The sequence below is a fragment of the Pteropus alecto genome, unplaced genomic scaffold, assembly GCF_000325575.1.
Source record: "Pteropus alecto unplaced genomic scaffold, ASM32557v1 scaffold101, whole genome shotgun sequence".
Lineage (NCBI taxonomy): Eukaryota > Metazoa > Chordata > Mammalia > Chiroptera > Pteropodidae > Pteropus > Pteropus alecto.
Window position 1 is genome coordinate 4,070,397 of NW_006432945.1, and position 20,661 is coordinate 4,091,057.

General features: G+C 35.1%; 1 protein-coding gene across 12 annotated transcripts in view; it reads left to right on the plus strand.

Moving 5' to 3' along the window:
• Positions 1–20,661, plus strand: part of RPS6KC1 (ribosomal protein S6 kinase C1) — a 222,337-nt gene that overhangs the window by 87,071 nt on the left and 114,605 nt on the right. For all 12 annotated transcript variants that reach the window (XM_025043947.1, XM_025043948.1, XM_025043946.1 and 9 more), the window contains 4 exons: positions 2,387–2,434; positions 3,619–3,751; positions 12,649–14,235; positions 14,507–14,596. In XM_025043947.1, coding sequence (XP_024899715.1) covers positions 2,387–2,434; positions 3,619–3,751; positions 12,649–14,235; positions 14,507–14,596 — 1,858 coding nt within the window. The remainder of the gene's footprint in view (positions 1–2,386; positions 2,435–3,618; positions 3,752–12,648; positions 14,236–14,506; positions 14,597–20,661) is intronic.

Below are 20,661 nucleotides of genomic sequence, written 5' to 3' on the forward strand. Positions count from 1 at the left end.
ATTGTGGGACTGAACTCTCTTCCTTGCTTGCTATCAGCCAAGTGCTGGTCTTGGCACTTAGAAGCTGCCTTTCCCCTTTTTGTTTTCATGCTATGAGCTAGAGGCCTCTGTAGTGCTTACGTGTGGGCCTCTGTATCAGAGCCAGCAACCATGCATTCCTCTCATACTTTGAATCTTTCGTATTTTCTCCTCTGTTATATCATTTCTGTGCTTTCACTTCTGGCCAGACAGTTCTCTACTTTTATAGGTTCACATGATTTGATTGAACTTACTCAGATAATCTAGGATAATCTGTTTTACAGTCTGCACCTTAATTATACCTGCAAAGTTCTTTTTGCCAGTACCATGACATATTCACAGATTCTGGAGATTGAAGTATGAACATCTTTGGCGACCATCATTCTGCCTACAGCATGCTGATAAAAAGCTTGAAATCTGGTTGAGAGATAGACAAGTAAAGGTAAAACCAAATTGAAGGGTTAGAAATGCTATAATAGTAGTTGATACCATATACAGTGGGAGAACAAAGGAAGAAAAGAGTCAGCGTTACTGAGAGATAGACATCTGAGTTGAATACAGAAAGATGAGTCCTTGTTTGGTTAAGTGGCTGGGGCAGCATTTCAGGAAGAAGCAATAGTAATAGTGATAGCAATAATAACTGGCTATTCCAAGCATTTTTACAGGATTATCTCACTGAATTCTCACATATGGTAGATACCATTATTACCTACCATTAGAGCATCTACAGATGAAGCTAGTATGCCTTCTCCATGGCGAGAGTAGAAATGGTAAAATCTCATTGGGTAGTTGAAAGAATTAACATTGATTACGCAAAGCTAAAGCGTAGTGTATAGCAAGAACTTAAAGCATGGTAGGTGAAAGAGTAGAGGGTAGATAAGAGAAATACTTAGGAAGTAGAACTGACCGGACTTGGTCACTGGCTGTGAAGGTAGGGGACAGGAAATTCAGAGTGACTTGGGCGCTTTTTGGTTTGGGGCGTTCCAAGGACCAGTAGTGTTATTCAGTACTGTAGGGGGAGAAACAAGGTTTTGTTTTGTTTTTAGTAGGGACAGGGCTTTGGGAATAGGAAGGGATGAATTCAGGAGGGATCCATGGGAATATTCAATTGAAATTAAAAGGAGACCTACTTAGTATATCATGCCCTCAGGAGAGGTCAGAGATGACCGTTGTCACTATTACTCCACATGTATCAAGTCTGAAATGGGATTTACCATCTTCTTCTCAAACTGGGTCGCCATCTTAACTCCCCTGTTTTTTCTTGTCATTCTTTTATTTTCCCAAGCTTGACATCTTTTTTTCATCCTTGACTCCCAGTTTTCTGGAGTCGAGGGGAAAAAGCCTTGTTACAGTGTTTGCAGATTTCCGTGGTGTAAAAGCACGCCCCGTGGCCCATTTCAGGTGGTGGCTGCTGTTGCGCTACAGTGGCGGAGTTGAATTGCTGCAACAGAGACTACATGAGCCTGCAAAGCCTCAAATATTTACCATCTGGATATTTAGAGAAAAAGTTTGCCAACTTCTGATATAGTGTCTCCGATATAATAAAATATTAACATGTAGGATAATTCTGTATGTCTGTTTACTCCTTCTATTCATCAAGATTGGGTGGGGAAAATGGGTAGTTTGATGGGGCAATGTGTGAGATCATAAAGGGTCTTGAGGTTATTTTTTGGATTTTCTCTGAATGAGAGGAGTGACATGATCTACCTTTATTTTAAAAAGAAAACCCAGGCTGCTATTTTGAGAGTAGACCATAGGGCAGCAAAGATGGAAGCAGAGAGAGCTACTGGGAGGCTGTTATTATAATACAGGCGAGTCTTTGTTGGAATCAGGGTAATAGCTGTGGAAATATTAAGGTGAGTTTTGGATACATTTTGAAGATAGAGCTGACAAGATTTGCTGTTGGAAAAAGAGGAGTTAAGGATGAGTCCAGAATGGAGAAATAGTTAATACAAGAATGCCTTAGGCTGGAGCCTGAGTTGTTGACATCACATTATAGCGAGTTGTTAAATAAGGAGTTTTAGGAAGAAAATCAAGACTTTATCAATTCCTGTAATTTTTTTTTTTAAATTCTTAACCATAAATGTTTCCTTTACTTATAAGAAACAATTTAAAATAAATCTAGGAAACATAGTAATGTTTCTAAAATATGGCATTTTTAGAAAAGGAAACCATAATAACCTCACCTTAGATAAGACTCTTTTAACCTTGTGATTTGGTGGCTTTAAAAAAACATATATTCAGAAATTAACAATCTTGGCAGTTGATTTCAACACTTCTCCCCAAATTCTTAAAGTATAATTTTTAAAAGTTATGAGTTAATTTTCAGTGTATCATGAATAAATTATTACTTATATCTTTTATGTAGGTTTTACTTGTAATGGACTCAAGGACAGAACAGACATTCATTTTAAAAGTAAGTGGAGTTTGTTCAATGAGTTTAGAAATCTATTTTCAAATTATGCTTCTGAAAGAAAAAATATTTAATATTTTTTTCCTGGGGTGTTTGAATGTTCTTTTATGTGTGATGATTTATATTTATTTATTTTTTCTCCCATCACTGTTGATAAATACTCTATAACATACATTTGAAGAGCATTTTAGATAAGAGAATATGGAGGACATAATACAGATAAGTCGAAGACTTATTTCATGCTATTCAGATGTATAGTGTATAGTTTAAACACATCTCTAATACATTTTGTATACTTTATGAAGACCACAGCCTCACCTTTAATTGTGATTACAGTTCTTAAGTGCTTAAATTTTGCCTTAAAGTCTTTGTTACAGGTATTTGAGAAATGTTGTCAATATCCCTGGTCCTCTTTTTGATCTAAATTCAGTTTGAGTCTCCATATGACCCAATTTGTAGTTAAATGAAAAAATGAAGCCCCCTCAATTTTAAAATTTTGAAATTGTATTTGAAGTAGATTGTGACGGTACATATTCTAAAAATATCCCAATTTAAGCATTTCCAAAGCATCCAGAATTAAATCAATTTTAGATTAATTTTATATTTCTTTTTCTGATACCTTTGCTTTTACTTATCAGTCTGGCAGTAGGTCACATTGACATATACTGAAACAAATTTCTTTTTATGAGCATACCTTTTAAACAAAGGTATGACATCAGAAACTATACACACTATTTCTAAAGAGAAAACTTAATCTTTGTACTTTGGGAGAATAGAATTTTTAAATTGCCTGTTTAATCTAGGAATACCTTTTGTAGCTCAAGAATTTGAATTGATTTCACAATGTCGGCTGCTTTAAAGATATACACAAGTAAAATAAAACTTAAGAAAAGGTCATAGAGAAATAACTGTGTGTCATCCTGATGACTTAGTTTGAGAGCATCTCTAATAAAAACACTGACCCACGTAATTGATTTTAATGGCAGCTTTGTGGCATCTTCTGTTCTCTGGATTCATGCCAGATGCCATCAGCAGAGCCTCCAGGGACTGAGGGGCATAGAGCAGCAGATGAGTGGTTTCTCTGAAGCCCAGAGTAGCTCGGATAGATTAGTTTGGTTGATAAACACAGAGCACAGCAGGCTCCAAAGGCAACTGAGGGTACAACTGACCTTTTTGTTCTCTGTCAGGGTCTAAGGAAAAGCAGTGAATACAGCAGGAACAGAAAGACCATCATCCCCCGCTGCGTGCCCAACATGGTGTGTCTGCACAAGTACATCATTTCTGAGGAGTCGGTATTTCTTGTGCTGCAGCATGCAGAAGGTTGGTTTGTACTTTAAATTGTTTATCTAACAGAGAATATCGCCTGCTTAGCTTTTTAGTTTTTAGAACGCCCTTCTTCTGTCATTACATGAACAGAAAAAACATACGAAACACATGTAAGAAACTGTTTCCTTATTCCTCTGCTCTCCCTCCCTACTTTCAGTTGGGAGGGAGAATGAAAACCCAGTTGAGCAGCAGATTTCTGTTGAACTACAGCAACATTCTTAGATGTATTTAACTACTTACTTTCTCCTAGAATTGATCTGAAAGGATGGGAACTTTCAGGTGGAATGGGTGCTAAGAGAGCCAGGTTTTATTTTAGAGATTTTATTTCGTTCTCTTGTTCTCTGCTAAATGGATACATGAATGTTAGATGACTGAAATAAAAAGCATCCCCCGAGGAATTAATTAATTACTTACTTTTTTAGGAGGCTTGGGTATTTGCTTGACATTTGACATGACCTAGTTATTCTAATCTGGGTTTTTAAGAATACAGCCATTGGCATCACATATGGGTACAAAGCAGAAGCATGGTACTCTGCCTTCAAACTATTTATGAAATTTCAGCTCTTAATAGAGGGAACAGGTGGCAAAAAATACTGTGTTTTGATTTGTTTTTGCCCTTTAATGCCTGAATTTAAATAATAAATCGTCTTTTATTTAGAATGACTGAATATAGCATATAAATATAAATCCACATAATAAATAATTGCCTTTTGGCTTTTAAGAGGTGTTCTCAAAATAGTGAAAAAAATTAAATTATTTTTCATATTTCATGAAGGTGTTATTTTTACATTACTAAGAGTAAAGAACTATTGTGCTTTACTAATAGGCATAACATTTGAATATAATGCATTTTCCTAGGAAAGTGAATCATTGCTTTGTGGAATGAAGTCTCTTATGATTACTAATGCAAAATTTTTGACGGGGGCAATAAACTATTAATATTGTTTATTATGAAGTACAGTACAAGATAACTACAGATGGAGGGAAGACCTCCATATGTGGTATTTAATAGGAAATTCAGAAGGGGCTCCCTGGTCTCTCAGGTATTAAGAGAGTTAATTGCGTGTGTGAATTGGATAACTAATTCACCTTTGTTCAGACATTATAGACAGCTTTTATCTGAAGATACCAGTGCATTACAGACATTATTGAATTAGAGGTCATGTCATCTGATAGCGGAATACAGCCACCTCTGGTGTGGAACAAAAATAACTTGCATAGTAATAATCCATAATAATTTAGAACAAGGTCAGTAGGATGAATGTAATTATAGTCAATATTCTATTACCCAGGGTGGATTATTCATGTTGGAGATTATCTGTGGCAGATTTTCAATCCTAGTTTACTTCGGCAATTTGCAGCTTCCTCTTCCTATTTTTCTCTACCTTCCCCAAATTATACTTTAGTTTTTCTTCTGCCATCTTCTCACTTTTTCTTACACTCCCTAAGGCTGATATTTCACCTAAATTTACTTCAGTACTATAGAAAGTCTTTATAATCTCTCTTAACAACATAGACATGTGGCTTTCAAATTTCCCACTGTTTCAAATTATCTTTACCAGGTCTCTTTTCCTTTATTATTGACCACTTCTGATTTTGAATGGTCACATGACCATAGAATTTTTCCTGGATTATTTAAACTTTGGGGAGGGAGACGATCTCTTGACTGTGTGTTTCAGATGTCTGTTGTTTAATGTTAAGATTTTACAATGCAAAGATATTAAATTATAGTGCCATTAGGGACTCTGGATTCATTTAATATTCAACAAATTTGTTGAGCATGTAGTATGTACTAGACTCTCTTTTAGATGAACAAGACAGGAAAAGAGTCTGCCCCTTTAAAACTTCTATACTGTGAAGAATCAAACAGGAAAAATTAGACAGTAATAGATAACAGTAGGGACTATACTGATCTTCCACACAGCTCTAATAGATGATGACTGGGGGACTACTTTACATAGTTGAGTAAGTCCCCTCTGAGAAGGTAGCATTTAAAAGAAGTTCTGAATGACCGAAGAAATAACCATTTGGATGTAAGGGGAAGCACATTCCAGGTACAGGGATTAGTGTAAGAAATTGAAGGCAAAACACACTTGGAATTTTGAGGAAAAAGAAAGGAGACCATCTGGTTGGAGTGTAGCAGGTGACACAATAGTGGAATATGAGGCTATTGGAGAAGCAGGTGGGATCCTTCTACGGCAGAGTGAGGACTTGGGCTTTTATTCAAGTGCATTAGGAAACCATTGGACATCTGAAACATTGACAAGATCTGATTTACATTTTGAAAAGATCGCTCTGGCCATTATATGGGGAATGTATTATAGAAAGACAAGAATAGAAACGGTGAGAGGGCTAGTAAATCATCTAGGCAAGAGATGATGATGGCATGGCTTTCTGGGGTACCAGCAGAGATTCTCTGAGGGTAGAGTCCATGGGACCTGTGATGGAATAGAGATTTGGGAGAGAAGAATCTAGGGTAATGTCTTGGATTTGGCTTGACAGTCATGTGAACTGAATGATGGACAGTGTGTTATCTTTTACATGTTAGTGGTACTTTGTTACCTCTGTGAATTAGGATATTGTGCATATATCATCAAAACATCACTTTCATGTGTGAGATAAACTATTACTGAAAAGATAAATATTGTGAACAATTATTTTTTTTCATAATGTGAATGCTTAAATATTTATCATTTATGGTTTTAGCTTCCCTCTCCTTACAAAGCTATTCATGATTGACATGAGTCTCGGACTCATTTTCTTTCCATTTTTAGTTCTTTCAGTCAGAAATGTATTGAGTGCTTACTGGGATACAGGCTTAGTTCTAACGTGGCAGTGAACAAAAAAGACCAAGACTGACTCTGCCCACATGGCGCTTACGTTATCGAGGCAGAACAGACAATAAGCAAACACATGAGTAAATATATGTCAGATGGAGATAAATAAAAGAAGGAAGAAGGAAATGCTAAAAGAGTGAGGTAGGGGTTACTATTTTATATAGAGTGGTTACCTTATTAAGAAGAGATATTTGGCCAGTGACTTGAAGGAAGTGAAAGAGCAGTGTGGATATGCGAGGGAAGAATGTCTTGGCGAGAGGAAACAAGTACGTAGACCGGAGGCAAGAGTGTACTTGGTGCACAAGAAACAGCAAGGTCAGTGTGGCTGGAGCAGAACGGGAAGAGTGGCTAAAAATGAACTGAGAGACGTGGGGAGGCAGGTGGGCAGATCCTGAGGGGTCTTGTAGGCCACGTTAAGAACTTGAATTTTAGTCTAAATAGGTAGGAAGTCATTATGGGGCATTGAGCAGAAGAGTGACAAGATAGGTATCCCTCTGGCTGCTTCATGGAAAATAGAATATGGGGAGGGGGCCGCAAAGGCAAAAGCAGGACACCAGTTTGGAAGATGTTGCAGCAGTCCAGGTGACAGTGATGGGTCCTGGGCAAAGTGTTGGTGGTGGAGGTGGTTGGAAATGGGTATTAGATTCTGAATGTATTTTGAGAATAGAAGTGACATGATTCTATCTTGCCTTACTCCAAGGATTTTGCTCAAATGACTGAAAAGAATGGAGTTTCCATTTACTAAGATAGGGAAAGCCGTGGCAGGGGTAGATTTAGAGGGAGCAAGCAGAGATTTGGTTTTGGACATGTGAGTTTGAGATGCTTATTAAATCTAGGTGGTGTTGAGTAGGCAGGTGGATATACCAGACAAGATTTTGGGAGAGAGGTTTAAAATGTTCATTGTTTCTGCTAATGAATCTCTTTTATTTTAACTCTGAGGAAGAAAAAGTGAGAAAATAATTGTATTCAGTCAAGGCCATGAGTGTTATAAAAACTTAAAAAATTTTTAAGATTAAGGATTATGTCACATTCATTATACATATCCCAGCATTTAGCAGAATGCTTAGTACATAGAAGTCCTCGGTCTGTAATCGTTGAATATATTGAGCAGAGAAAAGCTGAATGACTAGGTTAGACGAAAATGATTGGAAAAGCCTCCGACACACCAAGTAGATGAGGAATGGGAAAGAATTTCTCCCCAAGTTATTTGGAGGACCCAAGGGGTGAAATGATTCTCCTTTTAATAACTAGTTTAAAAAATTATAAAACTAACATATAAAGAAATCAATTTGAACTGTATAGAAGTGTACAAATTAAAATGAAAATTCCCCTTCTCTATTCACTTTGAGTGCCCAGTTCCATTCTGTAGAAATAGAAGGAAAATTTCCTATGTATGTAGGAAATATACCCCCTACCTGTTTGCTTTTAAAAAAAACATAAATGGATCTTACATATTGTTCTGTAGCTTGTTTTTTCCCCCCATCTTAACAGTGTAACTTGGACAGCTTTCTTTTTTTCTCTCTGTATGTCTGCATTAAGAGAGACAATGTAGTGTGGATTCTGGAGCCAAACTGGCTCATCATTTTCTAGTTGTGTGACCTTGTTACTGAAGTTACTAAATTAACCTCTTTGTGCCTGTTTCTTTATTTGTAAACTGGGAAAGGTAATAATTATCTACTTCATAGGATTGATGTGAGCATTAAATAGTTGGTATCAGCGTAAAACATTCATAATAGGGCCTGGTACATGGTAAACAGTATGTAAGTATTTGCAAATATTGCTATAATTTTTTTGAATAGGTACACAGTATTTGATTGTACAGGTTTACCATAATTTAACTCTTCCTCTATTAATTGGTGTTTAAATCGTTTCTAGTGCTTTTACCTATATGGCTGTGTGTATTTTTGTTTAGTCTTTTCCAGAACTATTTGTAGGACAGATTTATTGAAGTAGAATTTTGCTGGGTCGAAAGATGATTTTGATTATTGGTTCAACAGTATTTTATCATATATATTAATTTAAAGTCCTAATTCTGGTTAAATAAACTTAACAGATTTTCTTTGCCATCTTTCAGAAAACCAATAGTTTAAAATCTGATGAGAGATAGTTTTTATTAAGCCTTATGAGTTGATATTTTCATAGTTTAAAATAGCTAATGTCTACAATTTTGGATGCTTCAGTAGGACTTAGAAAGGTGTCATTTATATTCCTAAAGTGTTAAATATCTTAACTATGTTAGGTATTTTCTATTTATATTTTGTGGTGTAGTGATAACAGGTTTTTTTTAAAGGTTAATGTTATAGTAGTAAAGTTGACCTTTGTGTAAGTTTGTCTGTTGGGCCTGATCTTAACTCTGTAGAAAGTAGAACCTATTCAGTTTTCGTGGGTGAGAAACATCAGTGGGAATAATGTGTTCTTGTAAGTTATGTGGCTTTCATGATTTTGTAATTAAAAAAAAAAAAAAGGATGTAATAGGACCAAGATTTTTGTTTCTGTAGCTCTGTGTTAAGCATTAAATTTAACTGGACACCCAGCAAAGAATGGAGAAGAGCTAAAACAGTTTAGTTATTGCTTCAATATGCAGAGTTTTTTTATAATTCGGTTTGGGTACTTGTTTAGGTGAAGAACAAATTTTATTTAAAAAGTGCCAACAATCCCATTTAGAAATTTTATCTAATAATGAAAAGAGTGACAATGAAATAAGATGCTATATTTGAATAATGAAATTGGTAAACTTGCAAATATTCAGTATTAGCAAGTTGCTGTGAAGATGGGACCAAGGCACATTAGGAGTGGACTCTGGGACAGTCTTTCTGTAAAGAATTAAAAATATCCATGCTTCTTGATGTAGTTCTTAATCATTTCTGGGATTCTGCCCTAATGAAATAATCAGAAATGTCAAGTATTGTACGTAAAAGTATGTGTTATTTTAATTCTTATAGTAAAAGACTGGAGTATCTTAAGTGTCCATCAATAGAGGAATATTTAAATACATCATATCTATCACATGGATGTGCTATAAGCTATTCCAGTTTGTATTCTCATGAATATTGGAAAATGTTTGATATGATGTTGTGCATAAAAAACCTTAAAATAAATGTACTAATAGTTAATAGTGGTTATGGGTAATTTATATTCAGAATCTTTTATTTTCCTTCTTCTTTTCTGTATTTATATTATTTTTACAACAAAGCCGTATTTGTATTAAAGTAGGAAGAAAGCATGACCAAAAATAATGATATTATTATTTATAGACCCCTTTCCTTGAAAGGTTTTCAAAGAATTTGTAAAGATGCCATCTTTTTATAACCCAACATAATACATATTTACTTAATACTTATTATTTTACATGCTAGACCGAATTCTCTTTATGTAGTTATGAAGACCCTGCAGTCTAGTAAAGGAGATAATAAAGCATAAAAACAATATTGATATGAAATAGAATGTCGTAAATGTCATAAGAGTGACGAAGTAATATAGAGGATTCATAGAAGGTAGGAACTGTATCCAGTGAGGGGCTACAAAAAACAAAAAAAATTCTGAAGGGCCTTTGGTAATGGATAGGATTTTGACAAGTAGATATTGGGAAACTAATAGGAAAAAAACTTCTAAGTGGTAGGTGTGGTTTGAACAAAGGTCAAGTATGGGTTATATGGAGAGAAATCCAATTCAGATGAATTATGTGGTGAGTTGAGGGAGAGGACCAAATCATGGATTGATACTGTATTACTGAGGGGTTCAAATGCCTTTATGTAGTTGGTACATCATTCAGTAGGTGGAAGGGATTTGGGTTCTTGAAGAGAAAAATGACATCATAATCTCTGTGCTGAAAAGGAGGATTAATTGGGCAGCAGTTAGTGTGGTAGAGTAATACAGGAAGGACTTAGCGTAGAGATCTAGTTGTAGCTATAATGTTATTCCAAGAAACAGTGGTCAAAGGAATTAAGAGGAAGACTATGAGAAACATTATGCGTAGATCTTATAAGATTTGGAACATGTCAGATGTAGACAGAACAGGGAGAGAAAATAATCCAAGTTCAGTCCAAAGCTTTTATGCCAGAGTGCTTGGAAGTCAGAAAGAGGAAGTGATTTGGGGGACAAAAATGAAGAATTTAAGCATATAATGAATTTTAGATTTTAGTAGCTGATCCAGGTGGAATTGGCCTAAGAATGAATAAAACTTTTCTTAGAACTTTACTAGATACTGTTTCTTGCTGGTCACCAGATCTTTACAGCTGTAATCTTTACATACTGGGTCCACTTTGTGATGGCACGTTTCATTCTGATGAATTATTGACTAAATGCCTGTCATGTCCTGCATACTGTGTAGGCTGTAGGTAAACAAAGATAAAGAAGACTTGGTTCTGTCCTCACAGTGGTCACCATCTAGGAGAACTGAAAACAACATGCATCTTTTTTTTTTGGCTTGCTTACAGGAGCATCAACTTCAGGTTTAGGCATTATTGTTACTATGCCACAATAGTGGTATTTGTGATAAAAGGAGTGTGAGTACTGTTGTCAAAAGACTAAAAGAAGACGAAATCAATGCAGAGCTCTTTTTTTGAATGAGTGAGTTTCAAAGCCATATATGAATTATTAAACTTTAGTTAATATGGGAAAATATTAAACACTAAGTATAATCTAGTGAGGACAGAAAGCTAAGAAACAATGAGAGGGAAGATTAAAAGACAATATTCTATACCACTAATTGTTATCAAAATGGAAGACGGCCGTTAACTAGATCACTGGTAGAAGAGATGTACGAGTAACCTAGGGTTAATATGACAGTTACCCTTTATTGAGCAGTTACTCTATGCTAGGCGTAGTATCGGGTACTTGTTTGTATTTATTGAGTTCCTCTACATGAAATGAAATACAAAGTAGAGAAAGATTTTTCGGATGCTTTCATTGACCTTCTTTCACGTGTAATTGACTGTCAGTTATTATTTTACATATGATTGGTGCGTGATGCTTAATGACAGAATTAAAAAGTGCTGAAAAAGTTGCCTTCGTATTAATAGAGGGATTTGTTTTTAACACATTATTTCTAATTTTTGGAAGCTACAGTTACATCTTCAAAATATACTTCTGTAATTACTGTCAAGGTTTTTAGATCAAATTGAACTTTTCTCTTGTGATACTGTTTCTAGGCAGCAGAGCTTTGGTAGGTTTTTTGATACTTATCATAGTTTATTTATTCAAAGATTCTAATTAGCAAAAGAGGTTTAGTTTTTAATGATTAAAACAAAACAAAAGAATAATTAGGTGAAATAACTACCTAAGAAATATTGCTAGTAAAGCATTGGATTATTTTGTGTTTGATTTCTATGATTTCTGTGAAATTGACTTTTACGATTTTGGATTTTATAGGTTTCTGATATCTATCAGAATATAGAATCAGAATTAATGGCTGCCCAATTCATATTTCTCAATTACATGTGGTCTCATACCACACATAATGTGTATGTGGAGGGGAGAAAATGGGGAAAAAATATTATTAATATGTCATTTATAATGGCATAATTATATACCAGATGCCAAATCTCCCCTCTAATCCTGGATGGGGCATTTTCAAAATGGAATAATGTTGATTTTTTTCCCAGTGAAATATACAATTTTAAGCAGCACTTATTTATGGATTTCCACTTGACCAAGGGGCCATGCTTGAAAAAATTATTACATAAACAAATCAGAGCATAATCAGATGTTTCTAAAGCTAAATTATATTTTAACTTTAAAGTAGAAATTCAGCTGTGAGATTTCATATTAGTATTTGTTATAACTAATTTCCCTTCAAAGGAAGAAATAGGTTGTCGTTTCAAAAATAATTGATATTAGGAGATGTGCTTGAAACTGTACTCACCAGTCAGCAATAACAAGAAGGTATTTTATGAAAATTCTTGTCTTAGAGCAAACTTGATGTATTAATGGGTATCATTGACTAGCTCTTGATTGATTCTTAGTATACTTTTTGTTTTTCTAATGGCTTCAATAAAGAACCATTAATTTGGGGATCTTAAATTTGTTTTTGTTTTTGGTTATATTTGTTCACAGGTGGCAAACTCTGGTCATATATCAGTAAATTTCTAAACAGAAGTCCTGAAGGAAGCTTTGACATTGAGGAAGTGAAAAAATCTGCACTTACTAAAGTTCACCTGCAACAGCCAACATCTAGTCCTCAGGACAGCAGCAGCTTTGAATCCAGAGGAAGTGATGGTGGAACCATGCTTAAAGTTCTGCCATTGAAGACGAGTCTTACTCAGAGCTCTCAAGATGAGAGCAACCAAGATGATGATGGCCAAGATAGCTCTCCAAAATGGCCAGATTCTGGCTCAAGTTCAGAAGAAGAATGTACTACTAGTTATTTAACATTATGCAATGAATATGGGCAGGAAAAGATTGAACCAGGGTCATTGAATGAGGAGCCTTTCATGAAGACTGAAAAGAATAATGCTGATACCAAAGCTATTGAAAGCATCCCAGCCCACCTTGCTGCTGGCAGTGACAGCCCCAGCACACAGCCGATAGCTTATGAGCGGAAGTTCTTCCCTGGAAACGATGACCTGGAAGCAGTTAGTTCTCCAAGAACATCAGATTCCCTCAGTAGATCTAAAAACAGCCCCATGGAATTCTTTAGGATAGACAGTAAGGATAGTACTAGTGAAATCCTAGGACTTGATTTTGGAGAAAAAATGTATAGCCTAAAGTCAGAACCTTTGAAACCATTTTTTACTCTTTCAGATGGAGACAATATTTCCAGGAGTTTTAATATTAGTGAAAGCAAGGTTATAGCTCAGGACACCATTAGCAGGGGATCAGATGACTCTGTCCCAGTTATTTCTTTTAAAGATGCTGCTTTTGATGATGTCAGTGGTACTGACGAAGGAAGGCCCGATCTTCTTGTAAATCTGCCTGGTGAATTGGAGCCAACAAAAGAAGGTGCAGCAATGGGACCTACTAAGTTTACACAGACTAATGTAGGCATAATAGAAAGTAAACTATTGGAAGCCCCTGATGTTTTATGTCTCAGGCTCAGTACTGAACAGTGCCAAGCTGAAGAAGAAAAAGGCTCAGAGGAATCGAGTGACCCTTCTAGGCTTAAATCCCATAGTATAACAGAGAAACACTATGTACAGAGGGATCTGGGGATGTTATTTATATCGACTGTTGATCATAGTAGTTCAGGAACCACGTCTTTGTTACACAGCTCAGATCCTGACTTTCAAGGACTTGGAGTGGTTGAGTCAGCTGTAACTGCGAACAATACAGAAGAAAGCTTACTTCCTATTTCTGACCCACTCTCAGGTGCTAATGCTAATGAATGTAATGCAAACACAGACACTTTAATGACTGAAGAAGTATTGCTGTTTACAGATCAAACGGACGAAGAGGAACCGATTTTATTTCGGAGAGACTCTGTGACTAAGGGAGAGAGTGGGTTAGCACTAGAAGGAGACAAGGAAATACATCAGATTTTTGAGGACCTTGATAAAAAATTAGCACTAAACTCCAGGTTTTACATCCCAGAGGGCTGCATTCAAAGATGGGCAGCTGAAATGGTGGTAGCCCTTGATGCTTTACATAGAGAGGGAATTGTGTGCCGCGATTTGAACCCAAACAACATCTTATTGAATGATAGAGGTCAGGAACTTTTGCAAATGCATTTCTTTTTATTCGCCGTTGCTTCCAATTAACTGAGTAGGCGTTTTATCTTGTAATTAGTATCTTCATTTCCTGTCTAGAGCTTCATTATCAGTGCAGCAAATTCACCCCCAGTAATAGCTTCTAGTACTTAATGATGCCATTATTCTTAATGATACTGTTTTTAGCTACAAAAGGAGTAATTACAGTTCACTTCTGCAGAAAATGGAAGAGAAAAATGTTTTGATTTCTCCTGTCGTTTTGTTTTTAGGACACATTCAGCTAACGTATTTTAGCAGGTGGAGTGAGGTTGAAGATTCCTGTGACAGCGATGCCATAGAGAGAATGTACTGTGCCCCAGGTTAGCACGATCTCCTACAATATCTCACTTAAAAAAGTAGTTCAGAGGCTCTCATTTCTTTATAGAAGTTGTATTTTTCACTACCAGTTCACGTACTTGTTGGATTTGGTTATCTCTGACTTTCAAAAAAGAAAATTGGGTTATAAAACCATTACATATAGTCCATAGCTGTGTGTGTGTATACATATTTGTTGTTAAACGAATGCATTTGTACTTCGTGTAGGACTGGCAGTGAATTCTTAGAAATGTCTTAACTTAGTGTTTACCCTGAACCTCTTTAAATGGATGATTTTTATTAAGATGTGAGAAGTAGTTGGCTAAAAGGGCGAAATTCCTAAGGCTATAAAAGTGGGTAAAATGGAGAATTAAAAAAAAAAAACAAACAAATTCGTGACTTCAGTGATGAGCCAAGCTGGCATTTTAGAGCAGATTTTAAAGCCTTTCTATATTTGAGAAATTTGAGGAAGCCTGTTCTTCTTATTCAGAAATGGCCTAGTTAGTCAAATATTTGACACAATAGGTTTCTCTTGCTCTTACTGTATTTTTATTTTTTAAAAATTAGAAATATTTCTTTTGTTGATAATTACAGATCGCCTAAGCATGTGAATTGGGTTTGAGTTAGTTTCTTTCTGTCATCAGTGCAGATAGGGCTTTATTTGAATCCAAAGTTTGTTCACCTTTTGCCTGGCAGTCAGCCTCATTGGATGGCCAAAGTTTCTTCACTTGTCACCCCACTGGCTTTCAAAGGAGGTTCAAGCTGATTATATTGACATGATCTGCTTAGTTGTTGATTAATACAGTATTTAATGCTTACTAGCAAACCAGTGTATTATTGATGCTAACATTGTTTCCCTGCATAATGGGAAATGATTATAATTAGGATTGAAAGAGCTATATTGTTTTAGTTACAGCCTTCATTGTTAAGAATAATTTCTCTATTGGGGAATCGCGAAGTTTTTTCAACCTGCAAAGCAAATATCCTAAAACTATTTCCTGAAAACAGTGATTTGGATTTTCTTCTTACTGTTGTTCTCTTTCTTTCCTGTTCTTCCCCTAAATTAGGGCTGTTTGTTTTTATGTCTTTTCAGGGACAATAGAGCATGCCTACATTTTTGGTTTTTCTCAAATAGATGATATTTAATGCTATTTTTTGAAACCTTATTAGTGTGATTTAGTTAATGGGATAACAAAAAAAATTTTCATAGTAAAATCACTTTATTATGGTTATCTGGTTTTGTTTTGTTTTGTTTTTTTGTTTTTCGGGTAAAACAGATTTTCCCTTTTCTAATTTGATAAAAAATAACATTTTAGGTACCAGTATACAAAAATATATGTGTTAATTACAATGAATTTGGAGGTTTTAGAATCAAAATTAAATATAGGAAGTTTTTTTAAGTCAAATCCTGTGAAATCCTGAAGTCAAGTGCAGTATCAACCTCACATCAAAACCAAATATTTGCAGGGCTTCTTCAATGTTTATAACTTATTATTTCCTATGAGTATTGTTACTTTTTGTTGAAAACTATCTGTAGGATTGTATTTTGGTATTCTAGCAGATTTTTCTTCAAAGTACTGTCATGTTTAATATTACATAGCATGTTGACCTCCTGAGAGTTTTGATATATGTGGAACGAAACCATACTACATTCATTAATAGATATATACTTTCAATTTTGTGTACTGAAATACTGAATTTAATCCAGATCAGTTTCCAAGTTCTAATTTTTACGCCTTTTCCCAGAAATCACAATTCTCATCAGTTACCAGCAGGTGGCAGCCTACCATTAATGGATTTTTGCTGTCATCTTCCAGGTTGTCCTTCACTAACGTTTGAAAAAGGCTGTAGTCTGAAGAAAGGCTTTGTTTTAATTATTTGCATAAAAAAATTATACTCTCAAGGTTTGTGAGTTGCAGAAGTATGCTAGTATTATGGCATGCATTGAACAATGTGGAAATTCTCTTCATTCTTTGGGCCTATTAATTTTTTTTTTTTTTATCACCAGGATAAAGGAAAACCAGTAATGCCCTTAATTGGAAAGTAATGCAAGTGTTCTAATTTAGATGATCTTAAAACTAAAGAGTTACAGAACTCAGTTAAGTCTGTGTACTCTTGCCCCTTATAATGCAAGGAGAATTAGAGCAAAAATTTGTAAATTACTGTTCGTCCCATAATTGAACAGCAATAATGCTGCTGATAAAAACTACAAGTAGGCCTTCCTCCTCCTCTCAAGGGCGTGGGAGTAATGATAATATACTAATATTTCAATGCCTAAAAATCACAAATCAGTGACTACATGGAGACATAGAGTACTTAGTCTTCTTTTGATCTAAGAAACACTGAATGTTGAAGTATTTCTCCTCCCCTCTTGCCCTCCCATTTCCCAACTCTAACTTTAGAATTATTGCCCAAGTAAGTCTAAAGCATGTTAAGCATCTGATGTTTAGTTAGAAAGTAAAGTTGTCACAAGGTTATGATGAGAGCGATTCACTTCTGTTTAAACAGCGTGCAACCTCTACCCCTACCACTCTACCCTCCTGGGAATCCTTATCACATATTTGTCCTAAAAACATTATCCACCTGCCCTGTGCTTTATAGTATCAGCAATGTATCTTTTTATCTTGTGGATGATGTGCCTTTATATTTTGAGAAAAATTTCCAGTAACAGATTCGATACATGGACAGAAACTTGAGCAAATGCCAAACTAGCAGGGGGGCCATTATTCTGCTCTATAAATAAGTTTAAAAAAGAAAAAAACACACACACAGAAACCTGTGAATCAACATGTTTTGGTCTAATTGAGGGGAAAAGCAAGATAGATAAATTTTGAAATGCAAATGATCACCTTCTGTTATTTAAGTATAGTTTCTCTCAACTTTACAATCTTAGATTTTAAAAAGTCATAGTCATTTCAGCAAGGATGTCCAATAGTCACAAGTTTCTATTATAAAACGAAGAACTTTAAAAACAAATTGCCACTTTTTTATATTAAAGAAAATAAATCCAACAACAAAAAGACAAAAACCATCGAGCGTTCTCTGTCTACATCTGTGAAAAAGCCAGCAAATAAATGGCTGCAGCTGCAGGCCCATCAAGAGGGTCTTGAGAATACGAATTCACTGATCAAACCCAGCCCTGTTTTCAAAGTAGAAGCCATTCCTTTTAGGTTCACTTTGTATCCTTGGATTATCTAGGACAATTCTCTAGAAAGGTTTTATTTTAAATAAACATCGTTCATGGTAAATGGGTTCCTTTCATACCAGAGATATAGAACGGAGTTCAGGAAGAGAAAGAGCAAAGAAATAGTCCCTAAAGTAGGAATAGATCGTGTAGCATGACGATATAATGTATAACAGAGTCTAGTTTCCATATTAGGAGACTTTTAGACAGATTCTCTTATTTTTTTTTATTGTGATTATAGAACAAAAACAGGAGTAAATTTGTTGTTCTTCTCCAGAGGACTTCCTTGTAGTTACTCTGATTTTATTTCTATTTGTGTACACAGGCACACGCACTAAAAGGATTTTATGTGTTTTATCATCGGAACTATTTATCATAATATAGAATAAAATTTTGTTTATAGCACTTTCAAGGAAAACTAAAATGTCAAAGTAGTTTTTATTATATCAGTATTTTTTTAGCAGTCTACTCAGAAAAGCAGCCAGAAAATAGAACTGATAATATTAGGCATATAAAATACAGAAGACTGTATTTAAAAGTTTAATATGCAACCTAAGACAAGTACAATTGTCTGTGTGTTAGTTATTATGCAGATATCATCAGTTAAGTTTCCCTGACTAGTCTTAAGAAGTCGAGATGGTATCCTGTCAATGCGTGTCCTTCACCTTTATTTTCCACCCCATTGTAAGCCTTTATAAATGCTTGAAATTTACATTGCTATTTCTCACTGAATACTTTTCAGACCTGAAAATATATAGGTGAATATGTGTGTAAATTGAAGAAGTCCGAAATGCTCTTTACTGCAGCCCAATCTCCACGCTCCCACATGTCAAATGACAGCTTTGCTTCTTCTCTTAGGCAGTTTCACACTTGGAAACGGCTCACAGCTGACGGGCGAAGTGAAACATAGAAAAGTCATGCTGAAAACTCTCTGTAAAATTCCATTTGAGAGCATGAGATTTATTTACTACCATCCTTTGCTCTTCTAGCCTGACTTTATCACATAGTTCATGAATATATTTTTCGAGAGTAGTCTCTCCTGCCCTTTTCCATAAACATGTTTTACACACAATTTGTTATTTTTTAAGCATGATGCTCTGTGTAATAGTGATGTATTTGATAATTAGATATAGGACTCAGACCGTGGGTGGTTTAAAATACCATGAGGTCGTCATAATTTTAAAATTTAGAATACTGAGATGGAATTGAAAATTACCAAACCTCCGTATTTGTCCCATATCAGTCATTAACTCAGCACGACCGTGTGCAAGTTATTTAAGACTGGCTAGTCCTTAATTTATCAGTAGTAAAATAGATTTGTTGAGTATAAAAAAGATCAAAGATGTTGGATCATCATTAGACAAAATTTTATACAAATTAGTCAAAATTCAAGTTCATCTTATGAAGGCAAGAATTTTCTCCCAAGTATAAATATTGATTTCTTGTCTAGGGTTAAAAGGATTATTTTACTTGGAGGACTTTCTAAGTATCTATTTTTACTCACTTAGAGAGTTTGTACACAAAGTATATAATGTAGAAATGAGGGCTTTATGGAAAAAATTTTTATTTAGAGGAAAAAAACCAAGACAGCTTTTGAGTAAGGTGAAGTTTGAATATCAAGATTTTCAGCAAACAGAATTGTTTAAAGAAGAATCATTTAGGTCTGAGAATTTTGGGTTCCTGGGTAACTTTATCAAGCATAAGGAATCTAATTTTAGGAATGCAAAGTTGATAGAGAAAGCAAACAAATACAGACATATATTTTGAAATAATAATGACATAACCAGGAAATACGGCTATATCCCTGGTGTAGTCTTTATATATATATTTTTCTGCCTAAAGGAGCAAGAAGAAAAAGGCAAGAGGAGCTTTAGAAATAATTTTAAAAGAGTAAAATATTTGTGGTTAATATTTAAACATTATGTTTCAAACAGTAACTCTTTTGTTTGATTTACCCTTAAGCAAAACTTCAGCAGTAACGCTCTTGTACATAGTAAATGTTTTAATGTTTTCTTTGAATGATTAGCAAGTACTTTTAATCTTTTGCCTTCAGTCGCTATTGTCACAAAAACGATCTACATCTTCAAGAGAGAACCAGTAACTTTTCAAGTTTATGATAGAATAGTGAAAATCTTACATTGAGGAGAATTGTCTGGTGTAGTCCCTGTGATTGAAGAGGCTTGTGCCCTAAGTATAGGGCCACATCAGGTCTTCCCTTGTCTAGGCAAGGCCCTTCTGATGGAGCAAAAATTAAGGAATTGCTGTATATAGGCTCGAGGGTCTGGAACCTCGGGGTCCATCCTTAGGTATGATGTATCCTGGAACCTGCACATAATACAGGTGACGGGCCAGTCACTTTCATCTCTGCATTACGGTCGTTCCATATTGAAACATACCTATTCTAAAATCATACCTGTCATCAGGCCAAAATGTGATTTTCTGTAGTGATGGGAATGAGACCGAGAAATAGCAAAGCATTCAGTTTCTGTTATTTGGCACCTCAGTGAGTAACACATTAGCCCTCTCAAGAGAAAAAATTCTTCAGCTGTGAGAAGTAGTGAAAAAATTGATACTGTATTTCACCTCTTTCGTATGAAAACATTGTCTTTGTGTATTTCATAATGCTACCTGATATTGGAGAGTGTGAGATTTACCTCAAGCCTTAAATTATTAAAAGGAAGTTAATTTTCACTTCTCATTTACTCTAGACTCTTTTCTTTATGGTTTTAAACATTTTTTTTAGAAGGGGAACAGCAGACTAGATACTTGTAGTTTTAAGTGATAGCTGCAGTGTAATGCTTCTTAATTTTCAAGTCTAAATTGATATTTTGGCAACTCTTCAGTTAATTGTTCTCACTAACATATTATAAAGAAGAAAGTGAACTA